General features: G+C 40.2%; 1 protein-coding gene across 1 annotated transcript; it reads right to left on the reverse strand.

The window, feature by feature from the left end:
• Nucleotides 1-2,523: 2,523 nt before the first annotated feature.
• LOC115439409 (IgGFc-binding protein-like) lies at nucleotides 2,524-20,816 on the reverse strand. Its single transcript, XM_030163250.1, is given in 24 exon segments — nucleotides 2,524-2,626; nucleotides 4,774-4,933; nucleotides 5,021-5,076; nucleotides 5,078-5,270; nucleotides 6,183-6,316; nucleotides 6,404-6,588; nucleotides 6,783-6,893; nucleotides 7,188-7,456; nucleotides 7,717-7,997; nucleotides 8,107-8,502; nucleotides 15,714-15,910; nucleotides 16,070-16,470; nucleotides 16,588-16,745; nucleotides 17,192-17,760; nucleotides 17,763-17,789; nucleotides 17,878-18,177; nucleotides 18,180-18,429; nucleotides 18,668-19,251; nucleotides 19,345-19,494; nucleotides 19,497-19,847; nucleotides 19,850-19,919; nucleotides 20,000-20,400; nucleotides 20,522-20,678; nucleotides 20,778-20,816. Coding segments are annotated over 24 exon segments (5,538 nt in total). The 3' UTR covers nucleotides 2,524-2,527.
• Nucleotides 20,817-20,953: the final 137 nt, after the last annotated feature.

A 20,953-nucleotide genomic window follows, 5' to 3' on the forward strand; every position in this document is an offset into this window, starting at 1 on the left:
TCAGGCATCTGAATGAAACTACTGTTTGTTTGCATGTGAGAGCTGCCTTAGGATGGTTTCTAGTTCATAGTTAATTGAATTTAATTAATGCACTACCACTTGTAAATGGTAAATGGACTGCACTTCTATAGCACATTTTCTACAACTTCATGGTGCCAAAAGCGCTTTACAAAGCCTCACATTCACCCATTCACGCACACATTCACACACCAGTGGGTGGCTGCTGCCAAGCCCTACTGGGAGCAATGTAGGGTTCAGTGTCCTGCCCAAGGACACTTTGATATGTGGACATTTGGAACCAGGATTCGAACCACCGGTCATTGGACGACCTGCTTTACCAACTGAGCCACAGCCACCCCACAGGATTCACTTCAGTGTGGGAACCAGTGGTGTAGTTTTATTTTTGCGTCTATCATTCTGGTATGCATTATGGCCTCATGCTAAACTGAATTACACACCCAAACCCATTAACTTTTTAATGAGTACAAGGTTGCATGATTTATCTGTACAGCTCTATTATGACACACACACACACCCCAAAAAAACCAAGCAAACAAACCAAAAAAACCAAACACCTCGCTGTGTAATCAAACCAATCCCACATGGAATTCCTTTTGCAGATGGCAGGTCATTTCATTTGATATTAAATATTTGATTTTTTATTTCTTTTTAGCTAGTGAGTACAGAAACTGGAAATTCTTCAGAGATAGCTTTGATTAAAACCCTCTACTGTATACCACAAATATATTTTTAGATTTTGTATTTTGGTTACCAAGATGTAATCAGTTCAATCCTTGAGTCCAAGCTAATGGCTGTGTCAAATTTGAAGAAATTCAAACATGGTGAGCTAGGGACTGGCATGCTGTTAGCAATTGTGGGCCCTCTGAAAGCTAAATGTTGTGCACCCTTGCTACAAGAAAGTGTTTATCGGAGCACAGCGGCGGGGCAGGGCGGGGGTTCCGTAACTGCTGTAACTACTGTAAACCGAACGTGAAACTTAACACGCTTTGACTGTCCCTCCTCTGGCTTCTATGCCTCTGTTGTACGTCGGAGCTTACATGAAATTTTTACGTCTAACCTCTATCAACTGGGACCCCTCCACTGCTCTATGGGTCCCCTGGGAATGCTGGGCCCCATGAATTTGTCATGTTTACCCCCCTTTACGGCGCCTCAGGCTAAGGATATCACATTCATTTCGACTTACAGGCAGAAGGTCCAGCACCCTTGACCTTTGACCTCTGACCACCAAAATCTTTTCAGTTCATACTTGAGTCCAGGTGAACCTTTGTGCCGGACATCAAATAATTTTTTAATGTGGAACCAGTGGAACCTCCTGGCAGCCAGATGTTTGTATAGAAATATGCTATGAACTCATGTAAAAACAAAAAACCTTTTTAGAGGTGGTCTCTAAATATGTGTACCATTATCGAGTCTCATAGTCATACACTTAACTACTGCACAGTAACTACTACTGCAGCAGCTGAAATTCAGTTCAGTCCTGTTTTCCAGTAAAGCAGCTCTGTTTTGGAAGACAGAGTTCTGCACATGTGGAGGAAATGAAAGGAAATGGAAGAGAGAAGGGTAACAGGAGAACATGCTAGATAAACAAAGACCAGGCAACACAAAGGCAAAGTAATGCAAAGCATAGTTATACACTGTTGCCCATGAATTGGAATAAAATACTTTTATCTCTTCTCATGAAATGATTGTGACAATGTGATTTATTCTTGACAGATAAACTGGGACTCAGTATGTAATCACTGCACCTGGTCAAAGGTGATTACTGAAGCGTATAAATAGGAATAAAAAGAGGATTGCGTGTGAAACCTAAATTATTCCAACTTGAGCAACAGTATAGCTTTGCGGTTACTTTCTTTTTCAGTTTTGGCTCAACCTGTTTTACCAGACATGCATGTTATCCTGGGCAGAGGTTAATTCTAATGTTGACTTCATTTTTACTCCAAAGACTGTGGTCTATATAAAACAGCCCACCTGTATCTGACTATCTTCAATTGTCATATCACCATGTTCCTAGTGATACACAGCGACTACATGTTTACAGTTAGAAATAAAAGAAACAGGAATATAAAGGGGAAAGACATTTTAAAAAAAGATGCCGTCTATTCTTACATGATAATTTTTTTTTAATTTCTTGAAAATTTTGCAGTGTTATGAAACCTTGACTCTGGAAACCCAAAGATAAAATGAAAACACAAATACATTCAAGTGCATTAACATTTTTATTATTTGTATGGAGGACATGAAGTATCTTTTGTGTATGTGATTCTTCCTCTATTCAACTATTAATCAAAATCTTCTGCTGTGCAATTTCCACGTGTGTTTACTGTATGTTAGGAGATCTTTTATATCCCCAGGACAGGATTGTTTCAGTCTGGAAAAAAAAAAAACTACTGGCACCAAGGAACTTTAATCCATTCATCTGCAAGACAACAACAAAAACAGATGTCAAAATGCATCTATATAAAATTACAGAAGGGATCAAATGAATAAAATTGGACCTACCTGGCTATTTAGTCATGGAGAGGTCAAGAGGTCCAAGTGATAGCAGTACAGTGTCCAGAGAGGATATTTCTCTCTTTCCTCTGGTGTGACGAGGGTTGCAGTGCTACAGAGGAAGAAAGTTAAAGATTATTAATATTTCCATTTATTCTGGATGGTTTACTGAAGACCAGCTTTTAATGGCTCTCAGCACAAAACAAGAGACAGATGACCAGCATGAAATGAAACATTGTCTTTTTATACACGTTTTGGTATGTTTTATTAAGGACACATAATGTAAACAGTCTTTTTTGTAAAAGCTTTGTCCTCCTTTTTGTTTTTGGGCCTTAATCTTAATGGTCAGTTTATTCCTTGTACATTTTACTTCATTATAACTATTTAATTAACCTAGCAGAAGCTAGTAAAAACCAGCATAAATGTCAGTGTTCATGAAATACAGATGTGCATCTGTTTTCTTTAATTCCATGAGTATTAAGATCAAAACTTTTGCCTCCCAGTGAGGTGGACAGCTGTGACATGTAATCAAACAATTACCCATATTTGGTTCTAAGCTGATTTTAAGGCCCAATCCCAATTCACTCCTTACCCCTACCCCTTGGCCTTTGCACTTGGCACTTCCCCTTAAAACGAAGGTGCAATTTGAAATGTGAAACATTCCCCTACGAAATGGGACAACCCTTCGAGACCTGTTACGTCATCAGCAGTCATCCATGCCTCTTTAAAAAGATGTGACAACTTTATGAAAGAATTCACCATGCAGTCAGCAGCTGTAAACATCTCTGTTGAATGGGCTTTGGTCATCTTTTTGCGGCTATTAACCGCAAACTGCACAAATGTGGTCTATAATACACTGAAATGGCATTAAATGGATGATCAAATGATTGTTATTTACGAAGAAAATATGTACATTTATGTTTCTTTCATCACACTGCTGCACTTTTTAGCTGTTTTTGCCTCCATCTTGCTTATGATTCGAACAGAATTAAGGGAAATTTCCCATACCCCCCATACCCCTCCATTTGTAGCGTCATCCTGAAAAATCTGTTTTGAAGGCCTAACAGCCCTCCCCCTTAGCCGTTCCCTTCTGACTCATTGAGAATCAGGACACCCACCCTTACCCCTTCACTGAATGTGCAAAATGGAGGGGTAGGGGTAAGGGGTGAATTGGGATTGGGCCTAAAGGTTCAGTGTATGATATTTAGTAACATCTAACAATGAAGATGTCAATTGTAACCAACTGAATACTGCCTATCCATCCTCATGGTAGGCTCCCATTAGAGTAAATGTTTGTATTGTCCATTCTGGGCTTTTATTGAGGGGAAAATAATGCTGGTCTGTTGATAAAAATGCACCTGAATGCTGGGTACCACCCACTACTTAACACAGGGGTGTAAACTTGCTTTCTTTCAAGGGCCACATTCTGCTCAATTTGATCGCAAGTGGGTCAGACCAGTAAAAAACAGGATAATAGCCTATAAATAAGGACAACTCAACCTGAGAAAACTGAAAATTCTTCAGAAAAATTAGTGCAGTTTTAACAATATTATGCCTAAGGTTATCATTTATACATGTGCATGACAGATCAGATTGGACAAAGGCACAAAACATTTAGTAACATGTATAATATTGTTAAAATTGCACTTAATTTTCTTTAGATATTTCAGGTGGTTCATATTTGTTCAGGTTATTCACATTTTATTGTTAAAGGATTGTTTGTACATAAAAAACAAAGAGATATATTTGGAGTTATCATTATTTAGGCATAAGAGTACTTTTTTCACAATAAACCAAGACGAAAATTTGGGGTCATTATTATAGGTTATTATGTTATTATTTACTTGAGATCATATTAGTCTGTATGTGGCCCCTGAACTAAAATGAGTTTGACACCCTCGACTGTTAATTTCTTCAGTGTATTTTTGCACTTTGCAAATACATCCTGCAGAACGAATTAGACCTGTTGGCCCTCGAACCATATGTTTGACACCCCTGATTTAACTGAAGAGGAGATCCAATCCAAGCCACTCTAGAAACATGGTAACGCAAGAGGACAGACTCCCTCTCTGGCTCAATTTAAGGTAAAACATGATTCTTTTTTTGAATTACTTTTTATTAGTGTTTAATCCCACAATAAAAACTAATTCATATCATTTTTCATTTCTGGAGGTCTACATAAGAAAGACCTTTCATTTTGGATCCTAACTCTAACATAGAGTGGTTATAAATAGTGGAAGAACAGAAACTTGTACGTACAACTGCACAGTCATTTTGGTTCAGTAGACACAGATGGACCTGGCAGTGCAGGTAGATCATTGGAAAATCATCAAAGGTAAATATCTGGAAGGAGAAACGAGCCACAGTGGAATTGCCATTCTGAATGACTTCTACTGTGCCGTCTGTTGGGGAAGGACACCTGAAAGACATAAAATGTAGGCATGTCACCAGGTTCATCTTCTAATAAATGTGCCAACATGATGTGAAACTACAACAGGTCCTTTACATTTCTGTAATGAGATCCTGGCGGACTGGATAATTTGCGTCGTTGACAGGTGTTGCCCCAGGAATCCAGAAGGGTTGATATTTGACGCTCATCCACTCCTTCAGTCTGCACTTCCAAATACAACCTCTCATCTTCTTCCAGTTCTATGTCCTCCCTAGTCTTAAGGGGATGGTCAAAACTACCATCCGTGTAGGGAATCATTCTCAAATTCAATTTACCCTGGCCAGATGGAAGCCTCTTCTTCATAATGCTGAAAAAAGACAACACATGATGGGACTAAACTTGAGGGAAGAATGTTCCCAAGGCAGACTCTTGAGAAAGAATGAATGAATGAACCAATCAATCAAACAATAAAGGTCTGTAGAGGTTCTCCAACTTCCCTAACGTCCTTCACTATGGGTGACGCGGTGGCACAGTGGTTAGCGTCATCAATGGCAGCTCACTGTTCCTAATGTATGTGCTATGTGCTAATGCTAATGCTAGGTACTGTGTTTATTATGACCCAATTTCCTTATGGGGATAATAAAGCGAGTTAATCATTACTACTTAAGTTGGCCAAAAATGAACACGTATTTCAATTTACGATGGGGACTTATCTAGTCACACTTATGCTGACAAACATTTACAGTAGAAACAGTACAAAGAACTTTTAAAACTGTTCATGGTCATATAGATTGTAAATCGACCATATCAAAGTAAAAATAATGTGGAGAAACATGTTTTTAGAACTTAATATACAGTGTAAAGGGCCTATTTGTGCTAGTGATATCTTGAAATGACGATGCAGATTGCTTTTGTCTGTATACCCCTCGTCTCACCCTCCCCTACACTGGTCACTAAAAAGGGCAATGACACTTGTGACATCCACTGTGGGATTTATGTTAAGACAATATAACTGAGGTGACACATATTAGATGACAGTAATCCATATTAATACTGAATTGCACCAAAAAAAATAAGAAGAACATGAAGTTATTCAGAGCTACTGTTGTAACCTCTGTCAACAAAAACACAGCAATTGTTTTACAATACACAAATTTTAAATAAACCTAATCTATTTGATGGAATTTTGTCGTTTTATAATGTTGTCTATAGTTCAGTTGTATTATACAGAAATGTTAACATATTGTATGTGCTTTTGTGTTGACATTGTGAATCTCACCTCTCCACAGGTTTGATGCCCACATCCATAGTAAGGGCTTCAGTCAGATGGTAAACACAGGAGAAAACCAGGGAAATATTCACACCTTCATCGCCCTGTATGGCATTCTCGTAGATGAAATGTGTTCCATTGCTCTATAGGAATGACGAATAATATTACAATATTTCAGATGCTTTTTCCTGAACTGAAATTCATCATTAAAGCTGTGTTCACGGTAGTACCTTAAGAACCGTTCCACACAGCTTGTCATCATTGTTAAAGTGGAACACCAATCGTCCACCTTGGAGAGTCCCTTTACAGGACTTCTCTCTAAGATGGAGGGTACTGGGATGAAAGCCTGCTTCAAACAGCTGGCAACGTGACAGGGAAATGGTGCCAGAACTACTGACACAAGTGGTGAATGCATCTATATGGAAGATAAAATTATTTTTTTGCAATGAAAAAGTACAGTACAATGGACATGTTACAATTATCACTATTATACACATTATGAATACCACAGAATGTGTTGGCGTACACAAAATATCAGTAATGAACCAGAATTACGGGTTGGATATATCATCATCTTCACAAAGTAACCAGTAACAATGCAGCACTTACCAAAATTCTCATTGTTGGCTGGAGAATGTTGTTCATTACAGAAGCATCCATAAATGCCATCTTTCTCACCACATTTCTCATTCTCTGTGCAATTCATCTGTCTACATGGTTCTGACCACCTGCAGAGGAAATACAGAAAGACTAAATCAAGAACTGAAAATGAAATAACTTGCAGTAAAAGTTGTTGTACACAGGACAGTTATATATATTATATATACAATATTGCGCTTACTGAAATGCATCCAAAGTGTTTCCAAATTCTGATTTTGCACGTTACGCTCTGTGTTCTACATCTGTTGTCCATTAAGCCAAACTGCATCTATTTTCTTTTAATACCTTTTCATGGGATTTGTTAAAAAATGAAAAACATAGTAAATCACCAGTCATGTACCACCATAAACATACCACAGTGCAAATCAGAGCGCCACTCAGGGATGTCCAGACCCAAAACAGAGCAGGTTCTCTCGTAGGCTGAGACAGTCGAGCACAGCATGTCATTGGCTGGAGTGTTAAGACAGAGATCGTACACACAGGAAGTGAAAAATGGTTGTGGGTCAGAGTGGAGGTGACAGGTACTGAAGGGGCCACTGGTGTTGGTGATGATATTGCAGAGATCAGAGTTTGCATTCACTGAGGGACAGGGTGTTGATGTCAGACTGTCATTGGATCCACATCTGTAAAAATACAAAGCATCACAAGTTTAACAGTTGAACAGTTGTTTTTTTTCATTTTTATGTTTTATGTCTATACAGCCAGTTTTGTTGAGGAACTGAATAATTAATTAACATGAAGAACTGTGTGTTATTTGTGTTTATTTTCAACTATATTCTCATTTATGAGTCAAAGCATTTTTAAAGCAGCTGGAATGGTCAAATGAATTCTAAACATCTACTTGAAGCTGATTTGATCAATCAAAGGTCCCTGTTGTCCTTACCCTGGTTGGCTTGTTGATGACTTCCAGCTCTGTCCAAAATCATAGTCATTCTGTGCAGGTGTGCCATCAGGTAAAACCTTGTCATTTGCAGGATCACCATCAAAGTTACCGCACATCCCAGTGACTTGTTTTGTAAGAGTTCTATCAATTCTGACCAGTAAAGTACTCTGGCCATACTGAACAATCACATTAATGGCATCTACCACTATGTAGTGTCCCTGTCTTAGCACTCGAGCTAAGGATCCTGCAGTGGTGGGCAGAGACACCTCACTGCCATTGACCTAGAACAAAAAAGATTAAAAAGAGAAGGAGAAGCAGAGGAGTACTTGTTTTTTGCAGTTTACAACATAATAAAAGTAGTAAAACGCTTAGACTTTGTAAAGAGCTCACCATTACAATTTTGTTGACTCCAATTCTGATGTAGACACTGTCCATTTGATTAGAGAGGTATACATCTACTGCTGACACCAATGATACACGATCGTTGCTACAGTGATTGTTGGTGGCCACCACCGTAAAGTGGGTTTCACTGTCATCTTGGTTCACTCTTTCACTAATGATGTAAGAGCATGTGCCCTGGAAATGGGCAAGTGCACCATCAAATGTGACATAGTGTGGATCACCCCACACAGTGCAAGTAGACATTGTGCTGTAACAGCCTAGCTGACCATTTTGGATGGTGCAATCTTGTGAAGGGGTACAAGATGCAGAAGAACAGCGCAGGTCATTGGGGGCATGGCATTCACATCTCTTGGAGCAACCATCTGTCCAGAAAGATTCACCAGCCTACATCAGAAAAGAAAAATGTAGATCATCTTGAAGGCCTAAATGTAACTTTAAATATAATTACTGTGTTTATCAAGCCACCATCCCCCTACATCATAAAATGGCAAATTTTAAATGGCCAAGATAGCTATTCCAGCTGATGTGTAAATTATGCTGGAAATTTTATCTAGACAAACAACTGCACATATTCTTTACTAATTACCCATTGACAAAAAAAGATGTATCAATTTATTGTGTTTGCAAGTACAAAAGGCATATCCAGATTACTCAGTGTAACATAGCCTAAATGCACTGCTATGTTGACTACACAGAGCTGTATTTATCTATGAAACCTGATGAAACAAATCAGTTACAATAAAACTATAATGGCTTAGTTAATATGGACAACATTTTTGTGAGGACCCTAGAAGCTGTTTTTGACAAGGACTTACCATTTAATGCGTACATTAAATAAATGTGTAAGACAACATTTTTTCACCTCTTCAATGCTGCCAAAATAATATCCTATCCTAAAGTGATGCAGAAAAATTATGCATTTCTTACTTTCAGGCTGGATTACTGTAAATTTTTACTTTCAGGAAGTCCAAACAACTCCTTATACTTCAGTTACTTCAAAAAGCTGCAGCATGAATATAACCATAATTATTATTTTTTCACTGGGTTCCAGTGATGTAGTGGTCCCTGGAGAAGTGGGTATACTCTCAAATTTTTCCTTTTTTTTTATTTTTAAGTAGTCCAGAAAAACACTCTGTTTTAGAAACAGTGACATGTAAGAATACTGTATTTACTTTACCCAAAAATCCGTCAGTAGTTTTTGCTCACTATTATAAAATTATCATGACTTGACCAGGAGCAGTTTGTAGGTATTACTGGTCACACAAGCAGCTGCATGAATGTAAATGTATTCAACATGAGGCAAACAAAGGATAACGTCAGCCTTTCATAACATTAACATTTCATAAAGTTATCCTACTCACACTGTTTAACTATTGGTGACAAAATCTCTTCTCCTCTAAATGTGCAATCATATGTCCAGTAGTTTAAAACAGTGACTCATTCTGAAACCACCTAAAAACATTCCTCAGAATGATGTATTCCGTTAAAGTAGGTTCTCTTGATATGTGTCACTCATCTGAAATGCATTTATTCTGCCTTTCTTGTTTACATTGCCAATAATTGTGCATCTTTCAATGACACATGCAGTGACCTATCAATCAACTGAGGTGGCACTGGCACCTGAGGTGTCCAATCAGGTTCCAGAGGTGGCCAGCTCTAGTTAGCAATATTTTCCTCAGCATGACCCGCCCTACTCTGCCTCTGATTGGCTCATCTACCCTCATGCCTAAAGTTGACCAATCTAATCAGTGAAGGCAGCGAGTACTAGCCAATTAGAGGCAGGTTATGGCTTTAACACCTTGGCAGTTTGGCTAAAATACTACTGAATGGTGTGCATCAGGGGGATTAAAGTGATATATGCAATGCTGACTGAAAGAAGGAAGCTGTAGAAGCTGGTCTTAAAACACATTAACTCATGGTTCCCAGACACAGTAGACCCCCTCCAGTTCGCCCTATGCTCAAACAGATCAGTGGACGATGCAGTGGCCCTGACCACTTCACCACATTCTACAACACCTGGATAATCCAAACGCCTACGCTCGGCTCTTCTTCCTGGATTACAGCTCTACCTCAACACAGACCAATGAAGCTCACTGCAAAGCTGGCAGCCCTGGGAGTACCAACAGACACATGTAACTGGATTTAGATTTCCTCACAGACAGACCACAAGTGGTGAGATGGGAAGAAGGTCTCTGCTGAGCTCGCAGTGAGACAGGAACCCCACAGGGTTGCTGCCTCAGCCTCAAACTCTTGCACTCCTACACCCATAACTGTACTCCACCCAGGGCAATAACTTATCATAAAGCAGGGGTGTCAAACTCATTTTAGTTCAAGGGCACATTCAGCCCAATATGATCTCAAGTGGGCCAGACCAGTAGAATGATAACATACAGGGTGGGGAAGCAAAATTTACAATATTTTGAGGCAGGGATTGAAAGACAGTGTATGACCAATTAGTTTATCGAAGTCATGAGAATTTATTTGCCACAAGAAAATTTATTCATTCATTCATTCATTTTCTGAACCCGCTTTAATCCTCACTAGGGTCACGGGGGTCGCTTGGAGCCTATCCCAGCTACATAGGGGCGAAGGCGGGGTACATCCTGGAGACAAGTTGCCAGTTCATCGCAGGGCTGACATTATAGAGACAAACAATCACTCTCACATTCACACTATGGGCAATTTAGATTAACCAATTAACCTATTAGTGCATGTTTTTGATTGTGGGAGGAAGCCGGAGTACCTGGAGAGAGAACCCACGCAGACACGGGGAGAACATGCAAACTCCACACAGAAAGGTCCCACACCCCCGTCAAACTGGTGTTGGAATCGAACCCAGGACCTTCTTGCTGTGAGGCACGAGTGCTACCACTGCACCACCGTGTCGACCAAGAAAATTTATATAATAGAAATGTTTTATTCTATGTGTCCTCCTTCTTTCTCAATAACTGCCTTCACACACTTCTGAAACTTGCGCAAGTGTTCCTCAAATATTCGGGTGACAACTTCTCCCATTCTTCTTTAATAGTATCTTCCAGACTTTCTCGTAATAGTTTTGCTCATAGTCATTCTCTTCTTTCCATTATAAACAGTCTTTATGGACACTCCAACTATTTTGAAATCTCCTTTGGTGTGACGAGTGCATTCCACCAGTCACAAACTCTTTGACGTTTGCTTTCCTGATTACTCATATGGGCAAAAGTTTCTGAAAAGGTATGGATAATAGTGTTAGGTATGATTATGACATCAATATATGTTTGGTTTCAAAACAACTGACATTGTGCCTGCTGAGAAAAAACAACTAAATGTTCATTGTAATTTTGCTTCCCACCCTGTAATAACCTATAAATAATGACAACTCCAAATTTTTCTTTGTTTTAGTGCAAAAAACCCATTAAATTATGAAAATCCTTACTTTCATAAACTATCCAAACAAAAAAGATGTGAATAACCTGAAACTACTAAATTTCTTAAGAAAAATAAGTGCAGGTTTCAACAATATTATTCCTCAGCTTATCATTTCTACATTATGGATCAGATCTACAAAGACACTAAACAGAAAATTGTTAAAATTGTGCTAATTTTCTTAGATATTTCAGGTTGTTCATATTTGTTCAGGTTATTCACATTTTATTGTTACAGGATAGTTTGTAAATGTAAATATTTTCATAATTTAATGTTATTTTTTGCACTAAAACAAAGACAAAAATTTGAAGTTGTCATTATTTATAGGCATAGTGTAATTTTTACTTTTTTTTCCACATCAAACCGAGAAGAAAATATGGAGTCATTATTTTTTGTTGGTTATTATGTTATTATTTTACTGTAGATCATAATGGTCTGTATGTTGAAACGGAACTAAAATCAGTTCCACAGCCTTGACTGTGGAATTTTGCACTTTGCAAATTCATCCCACAGGCTACATTGGAACCTTTGGCAGGCCGCATTTGGCCCCATGCCGCATGTTTGACGCCTATGTCATAAAGTATGCAGACAACACAACCATCCTCAGCCTCATCAGAGAGGGGGGTTCTGCATACAGGGACCTGGTCAGAAGACTACCAGCTATGGGGAGGAGAACAACCTCATTTTTCAACACAGACAAAACAAAAGAACTCATATTGGACTTCAGCAGACCAAGCCCCCCCTCTGCAGCCACTCACCAGCAAAGGGACGTTTTGGAGTGGACTGCCAGCTGTAAGTTCCTCAGCCTCACATCACAGAGAGCCTCAGCTGGGCCAAAAACACTATCACATCAGTGAAAAGAGCTCAGCAGAGGCTAAACTTTATAAGGATGCTGAAGAAGGCGGGCTTAGACGTCAGCCCCTCATCCAAGCCTACAAAGGACTCGTTGAAAGTATCCTCACCAGCACCATCACAGTGTGCTATGGCAACATCATGCTGGCTGAGAGGAAAATGCTGCAGCGGGTCATTAAAACTGCACAGAGGTTCATTGGCTCAGACCTCCCCTCCATAGACACCATCTACAAAACAGCACTGACAGAAGAAAGCACAGAGGATCCTCAGAGACCATCACCATCAAGCTCATGCTCTGTTCCAGTGGGTGGAGTCGGGTTACAACCTGAGACACTGCAGGCGGTGAGCATCAGTGCTCGCACCACAACAGCTTCGTCCCAGCCACAGTTAGACGAGCAGCACAGGACATTAAAGAGGGAAGGAGGTACCCCAGGCCACTAGTCACTCACATCCCTCACAGTCTTACAGACATTTAACTTAACAAATACCATGCTTTTAATTGAATGTGCAATACCCTGTTCTACCGCCCAGTATTTTATTTTAATCAAATGTGCAATTGCTTGTTCCACCTCCCAGTACTTTTATTATTATTATTTTTCTGACACAGTACTCTATTTTATGTGTGTATTTGTGTCTGTCTGTGTAATAACTGTTTTTATATGTTTTAGCTGTGTTTATGTTTTGTTTCTGTTTTTGTTCATGTCTTTTTTAACTCCGTAACTCAGGGAAACGCACAAGAATTCCAGTGTACCTATACTGCGATGTATCTGTGCAAATGGCAAATACATTCTATTCTATTCTATTCTATTCTATTCTATTCTATTCTATTCTATTCTATTCTATTCTATTCTTGTAAAGTGTAGAATCAAATTTAATAAATGTACATTATGTATTAGGGATCTCATAGTAGTTTACACCCAAACAGATCACTTTGCTCTCAGAGTGCAGGCTGACTTGTGGCTCTTAGAGTCTCCAAAACTAGGCTGGGAGGAATTTGCTTTCAGTTAGCCTATAGTTATCAAGCTACTGTCATTTGGGACCAGTTCCCAGCATAGATCTGGGAGCCAGACACCCACTCTTCCTTATAGACAAGACTTGCATTTTCCACAAGACATGTATTTTCTTTCCATTTTGATGCACTGTAAAGTGACAATGCATAGTATAGTGTAGTGATTCTCAAGTAGTGGGTCTAGATCCAAAGTGGGTTGCAAACCTGTTTTCAGTGGGTCACGGGCCTTAGTCTGGACAAAAATAATGTTAGGAAACCAGTCCTGCGCTTTATTTTTTATGGAGCTGAGTGCCGCCTATTCACACTCTCCAACAGTAGGTGGTGGTAATGTGCTGTAATGCTAATTATCAATATGTATTTTACTGCATAAAAGAAGACCCCAAAGTTTCTATTCATATCATGGCAAAACTCAGGTATAACAACGACTACATCGTATATGGTTTTACCTGCATTGAGGAGAAAAACCTCAGTGTGTTAAGTTCTTGAATAAGTACTGAATGCACTTTTAATTTTTAGTGATCATTTTTGGTTTTTCTTAAAATTAACCAAATTTAGTGTTGAAAGGAATATTTCCACATTTCCATCATCACTTGCTGGTAATTGGGTTTATCATTGAACTTGTTTTCTGTGTTTTCATACTGTGATATTCTGTATTATCTAAGGTTCAAAACACACTGTATTTTTATTAAAATAATTTGAGAATCTGTTATAAATTGGGTCACAGCTGGTCACTGAGGGGTGACAGTGGGTCCTTAAGCCAGACCAGCTGAGAACCACTGTTATAGACAAGCGCGTTGATCCAAGGGGATCCACGGTTCTAGATGTGGTAGTTTTTATGCTGTTGTGTATTTGTGCATGCTGTCCTGCATTTGTCCAGCAGTCACCGCCAAGCCGTTCTTGCCATAGCAACATGATTGTAAGGCTATTGTATTCCAAAACTACTAATATCTCCCAAAGTATTGCTCCTATCAACTTGCCGTTTTCGCTAGTCTCTTCCTTGACCAAAAATACATATGCATGCCAAACTGCAGAAGTCAGCTCTTTCCAGATTTTGTGTGAATCCTGTGCCACACATACATGCACGCACACAGAGGCCATTTGGCTTTTATAATATAGATAGCTCTAGTAAACCTGAACCATCTGTTAGTTCATCTGTATACTCCTAGGCTGCTTGAGGATAGTGATATATCAAGCACCTCTCCTCCTGCGATATTTTTCTTTTTCTATCTTTATGAATGTCACCATTACATGTCGCTAACTTGGTGTCTTCCCTTCTCATATATTTTGCTTTGTCCACTCTATGCAATCTCTCCCAATGCCTTTCTGCAGGTGTCTCTAGTTCAGGTACTGTCCATTCTTAAAGGAGTGATATTTTGCTTTTTTAAATGGAATTATGCATTTTAAAACATTTTCCTGTGGTCTACATAAACTGTAAATGCTATGCTTGGGTCTGAATTCTTCATTAATTCAACTCCACAGGTCCATCTTCAACCCTATTTCTGAGTAATGACAACAGAAAGGTTGTTTTGAGCGCTGGCCCTTTAAATACAAATGAGCCACTTCACGCCTCACACCCCACCCCCTCCAGGTTGCTGACCATGCTTTCTGTCCTGTTCAGCCACTTATGTTCATTAATACAACCAAAAACTGAACATTTTAGGCAATCGGCTAGAAGTTTGGACATATTTTCAGTATGGACTACAACCGCTGCTGCTGACAAACAGTTATGGCACACTCTGAGAAATACTGTTGGAAGTCTTGACCTATATGTGCAAACGTCGTTACATAATGAGTTATAAAATGTAACAAATAAAGAAGGAATGGAAAGGGGTTGTAGAAATGACTCAATTTTTGCCGAAATGAATATTAAGATAGCTTTGCAGCACCTGGAGGGTTCAAATTCTAACTTTTGAAACTACAAGGGTCCAAATACACAAATAAGTGTACCAAAGACTAACAAAAGCGGGTTTAAAAAATATGACCCCTTTAATATTTGTTTCTGAATTTGAATCTGTCCAGTGTTTGCCTGTGTGACAGTGTCTTTTGTTTGCTGTTCCTTTTCTATGCAGTTTTCTCTCTTATCTTTCCCCTTATCCAAGCCAGTTATGACAAACGGTCACTGAAATTGAAGACAGTTGAGAAGGAGAAGGCTCTTTCTGTGAACTTTTTTTTCCTCCAAGGTGTTTCTTGAGGCTTTCCCCTGTAACATTCATTGGATTTTCTCCTTGTATAATCTTTTTGAGTCCTTGACCTGATATTGTGAATTTAAGGTTTTATTCTAGAATCTTAACAGCAAATTTAGAATTTTTAGTTATTTGATTCAACTTACACTATAGTAGGAGTCATCATACTGGCAGCCACAGTTTTCCGCTGGAACACACCCAGTCCCACTCCTCAGGAATCCCTCATCACAGAAACATCCTTCAGAGCAAACATGCTCACAGGTGGCATCAATGCTGCTGGCACAGGTGTGGCCACAGTCAGTCCCACACAGCTCATAATGGCTGTTGGCTGGACAGTCAATGCCTTAAAAAGTGAAGAAAGATATTTTTTGATATGTCATGCTAAAGATAGTTTAGATCAATAATGTTGAACAGTTGCTAGATTCAAGAAACAGTAAAAACACAAACCATTTCTGATATTTGTGTGTATTTAGATGATGGAGGCTCTGACTGGGTGACTTACTACATGTGGTGTTTTGTCTCCAAGCGTAGATTCGGACATTAGCAGACTGACAGGCACTGACATATGCCTGAATAGATCTGCACACAAGATCATAGCCTTGATTTTCCGACACACAGAAATCATATACACAGTCATTGAAGTATGGCGTTGGGTCCACCTGCTGATGGCAGAAGCTGAGGGGACCATCAGCTGCTGTAATCACTTCACACTGAGCTCTAGCAGGTTGGTCATTGGTACATTGAGGACAGGAAGTGCCACACCCATCACTGCAGCTGTAGTTCCCTTCCACCTTCCAAGCAGTCCCAAACTCAGACGGAGAGGTGACAACCACTTCAGATGGAGTCATGAAGTCATCATTTCGGTTTCCATTGAAGTTTCCACAGAGACCACAAGTTCTCCCACTGTGTTTAAGAAAATGGTTAGAAAGATATTCCATTTCATGTGTTAGATTGTAGGTTATTGGTAAAACACATAAGAAGAATAATCCAAATCCAAATGAGGATGAGGAGAGCAGATACCTGTAATTTGAAGGTACGGTGATTGACACTGTACTCCGTCCATCATAAGAGACACTGAGGCCAAAATCTGTCTCTACAAATGTGCGAAGTCCACTTGCATAAATAGAAACAAGACCTCCATCCAGCAGAAGAGGCAAATTCTTAGTAATGCCATCCACCTGTAACATTTTGGGAAAAATACATTATTCAAACTGTACCTTGATGAGGCCAGTACCACAACTGAAATGCGAGAATTAAGCAAATGTGATTAAATCTTACCAAGGAAAACATAAAACTACATTAAGATGGATAATAAATTACCCTTAAAACTTTTTCATACACAACATTTGCATTAAATGCAATCATATTGTGTAAAAACATTCACTGAATGTGAAAATGATTTTAAAGCATTCTTACATATTATTGGCATGTATAATTTCATATCAGATTATGGTTGACATAAGCCCTAATCCTTACAGATCTATTCTGTGACAGAGTTATTGTGGCTGATATTGATCCTAGTTTAATGGGAACATTTATTACATCATTTTAAATGGCTTTTCAAATTCATATTTAATCTTAAAGTTGTGAATGTCACCAACTATTCAGGTATGGTTGATCTTACCTTTACCACACCATGGTTCTGCCTTGACATATGCACTCTGTAGCCCCACACATTCACAAAAACCTCAGCAGTGATTGAAACTGGCAGCCCTCGCCATGCCTCATTCCTGGCCTCCACAGAAAACTGGTGGAGTCCAGTGGTGTCATTACAAAGCGTTGCCAGAACATAGCGGCAGGTTCCCTGGAAGTCATAGGCATTTCGATCAAAGGTCAGATAGTGAGGGTCACCTGATGCAGAGCAGGTGCCATGAGGACTGGGATGGCAGCCGTACTCTCCTCCAACCACACGACAGGACTCCTGCGCACCACAGGAATTGGGGACACAGTGAACCAGTCCAGTAATACCATCACAGGAACACAGGCTCTGACATTCATCGCCAACCCAGAACTGTTCTCCTCCCTGCCGATAGCGGCCTTGGTGGTGGCATCCACAGCCTGTTGGTGGTACGCACTGGTTCCCATTGAGGACAAAACCATCATCGCACTGACAACCCTCCTGGCACGGAGTGTTACAGGAGAAAGGGAAGGAGAGGCTGGGGCATGTGGAAGGACAAGAATCTCCACAGACTCATAATGGCTGTTTGATGGACAGGTCAGCTCTGGACAGAAACACAGAAGTGGATTAAATGAAGTCAAACATGTATTTAGGTCAAAGCCAACCTGAAGCAAAAGGGAGAAACATCTTACCACAGCCAGTTGCATTCCTCCAATGTCCGAGGGTAACACCCTTCTGTTGGCACATCAGTGCATAATCTCGGAAGACCTCACACAGCGCTGATGCTGGATTTGCAGAGGACCTCAAAATCTCCACACATACATCCACCTGTTGCCATGGATTCACCCTGTCCCAACATGCAGAAAATGGCCCACCTGACAATGCAAGGAGGCCACAGTGCTCTGTAGTGTTGAAATTAGTTTCATTGTTATGATCCATAGTTTCCACACAGTGTGCACTGAGGGAGCCATCTCGCCAACTGTCCCCAATGCCTGAGAACTGTTGACCAAGATACCATTGGGTGTGCGGAAGTCATCATGAGGGTGACCATTGAAATTACCACAGAGTCCTCCTATTGAACTATTGTAAACAACTGGTGCAGTGATTCTGACAAAGTGCGGCCAGACTGTCTGCACAGTTACACCAAAGGAAGTGCGAAGGATGATGCTGTGAATGCTGCTGTGATAAATCTGAATTCCACTGTTGGCTGATGTGAATGGTAGTCTGATGAGCTGGCCATCAACCTGCACGTACACATTAAAAAATATATTAAAGCCAAGATAAAGATTTTTTTAAAATTTATTTCAAGAAAAAACAATTACATTAGCATAAGTCTCCAAAATGTTACCTTTAAAACAACATAACAATATTCATAAAACACAACCTTTCTAACTACAGCTACAATTGTCTTTTTGCAATGAATGCCTCAATTAAAATGGTGATATACCAAACAGACATTAGAGATGTGCTCCTTTGACTTACCTGTACTCTGCTGTGGCTGGACATCTCAATGGACACATGTGTTCCCTGTGCCTCAAATTTTAGTACCCGAGCAAAGCCCTGCTGGGCTTGGGGGACTTTTTCTGCACTTACTACAAAGTGGGGGTGACTGGACATTCCCATTACTTTGGCAAGGGTCAGCTGACAAGCCCCAGGATACTGGTATGTCAACCCATCAAATGTTTGATATGACCCTGGGCCCCTGATCCAACATGTGCCAAAGCTGTTAGGTCTGCATCCTCTTTCTCCTTCCTCCAACCTGCAGGATTCAAGTGGACCACAACCATAGGGCTGACAGCTCATAGAGCCATAACTGCAGTTACACTGTCTCCCACAGTCTTGGTCTAATATTACAGTCTCTCCAGAGTGGTAGTAGTTTCCCTCAAAACTGCAGCCACACTGAGCATGAGGGACACAGTTCCCACCGCTGAGGATGTAACCTGAATTACAGATGCAGCTCTCCTGAGCAGGGAGGGGGCAGTTCTGGGTAGAATTAGGATTGACGCAGGTGGCAGGACATCCTGTACCCTGGGACTCAAAGTGGCTGTTGGCTGGGCAGGGGATTTCTAGAATGAAATTCATAAAAAGGTTGACACTGGGGTCAGAATAAATTTATAAAAAGGTTCTTTCAAATTTACTTTTATGACTGACAGACATACCACAGAAGCCCTGTCTCCTCCAGCTAGGCAGCTGTACACCATTCTGTTGACACTGACTTGCATATGCACTTAGGGCTTGGCAAAGAATAGGTTGGTATCCTCGCCCGACACACAGGTCAAAAACACAACTCTCCACGAAGTTTTGTGGGGAAGCTCTTCATGGCAAGCAGCAAAAGGCCCAGAGCTGTTCTGAAGAATACCACAATGATCACTGTTGCCGTATAAAGCTGTCTGAGCATCAGTACAGGAAGCACAGCCCAGACCTCCACACCCAGTCCCACAACCATCATCATCTTCTCCTGGTGCTTTCCAGCTGTTGGCGAAGACAACATCAGAGCTCACAACTACGCCTTGCCGAGTTCGAAAGTCGTCCTCTGGGTGATTGTTGAAGTCCCCACACAGGCCACATGTCTTATTCTGGTAACCATAGGGGACACTAATCTGCACATAATGATTTGCGTCATAGGATACAACTAATCCAAAGACAGTGCTGATGGTCACAGAAAACCTGATTCATAAACTTGGACTGTGCCATTGTTGAGGAAGAAGGGTGTGGTCATGAATTGTCCATTGACCTGTAAGACAGCATGTTGTAGTAAAAAAAGCTCTACAATAAGTACATTTGAATATTACAATTATTGCGATAACCACTAACCTTGGCCGCACCACGACGTCCTTTTACAAGCTCAATGGTTTCATTATAAACAAACACTTTGACCAGTCGTGTCCAAGAGACATGCGTGCTGCCTCGATGCTCATTAGAACCTTCTACTCTATAGTAGGGCTGTCCATCACCACATTGCTCAGACAGAATGTACGTACACGTGCCTTGGAAGTGAAACACAGCCCCATCAAAAGTATAATAATGTGGATCACCACTTATGGTGCAGATTCGCCTCTGGATTGCTTGACAGGAAAATTGAAACTCATCACGTTGGCATATTTGAGAAAAGGTACAGGGCTGGTTCTGACACTGCAGGCCTGATGAGGTGCAGGTGCACTTTTGTGCACACGTACTGTCACTCCAGAATGAGTCACCCAGCTGCACAGGCTCACCTTAAAAATAACAAGGACAGGAAATAACCATTTTGTGGTATTCATGTCAATACAAAAGAATAATTTTCCATTTAATTTGGTCTAAACTCGTATTAAAAGTGTGTAGTGTAGCTTTAGTCACCCTCAAAGATGCAATTCTGATCAAAACAGCCCAGCTGGCCATTTCTGATGGTACACTGTTGTGAAACGGTGCAGGATGCAGAAGAACAACGCAGGTCATTGGGAGCATGGCATGCACAATTTTGGAAGCAGCCATCGGTCCAAAAGGATTCACCAGCCTACATCCAAAAGCAAAATGCATAGCACTTAGCAGGCCAAATGCAGCTTTAAATGGAATCACTGTACATATCACACAACAATCCATCTCAAGCGTATACTGGCATGGCACATTTGGTGTGAGCTATCCCATCTATCATTAAGATTAAACTGATTTGTAAATTATGCTAGAAATAGAAATATAGAAATATTAAAAAAAAAAAAAATAGATGGAAAACCCAAAATTATGACTCATCTAAAATGTTCATTGAGGAGGGGTGGTGACTGTATTTATTGT

This window comes from Sphaeramia orbicularis, chromosome 19 (genome assembly GCF_902148855.1).
Source record: "Sphaeramia orbicularis chromosome 19, fSphaOr1.1, whole genome shotgun sequence".
Taxonomy (NCBI): Eukaryota; Metazoa; Chordata; class Actinopteri; order Kurtiformes; family Apogonidae; genus Sphaeramia; species Sphaeramia orbicularis.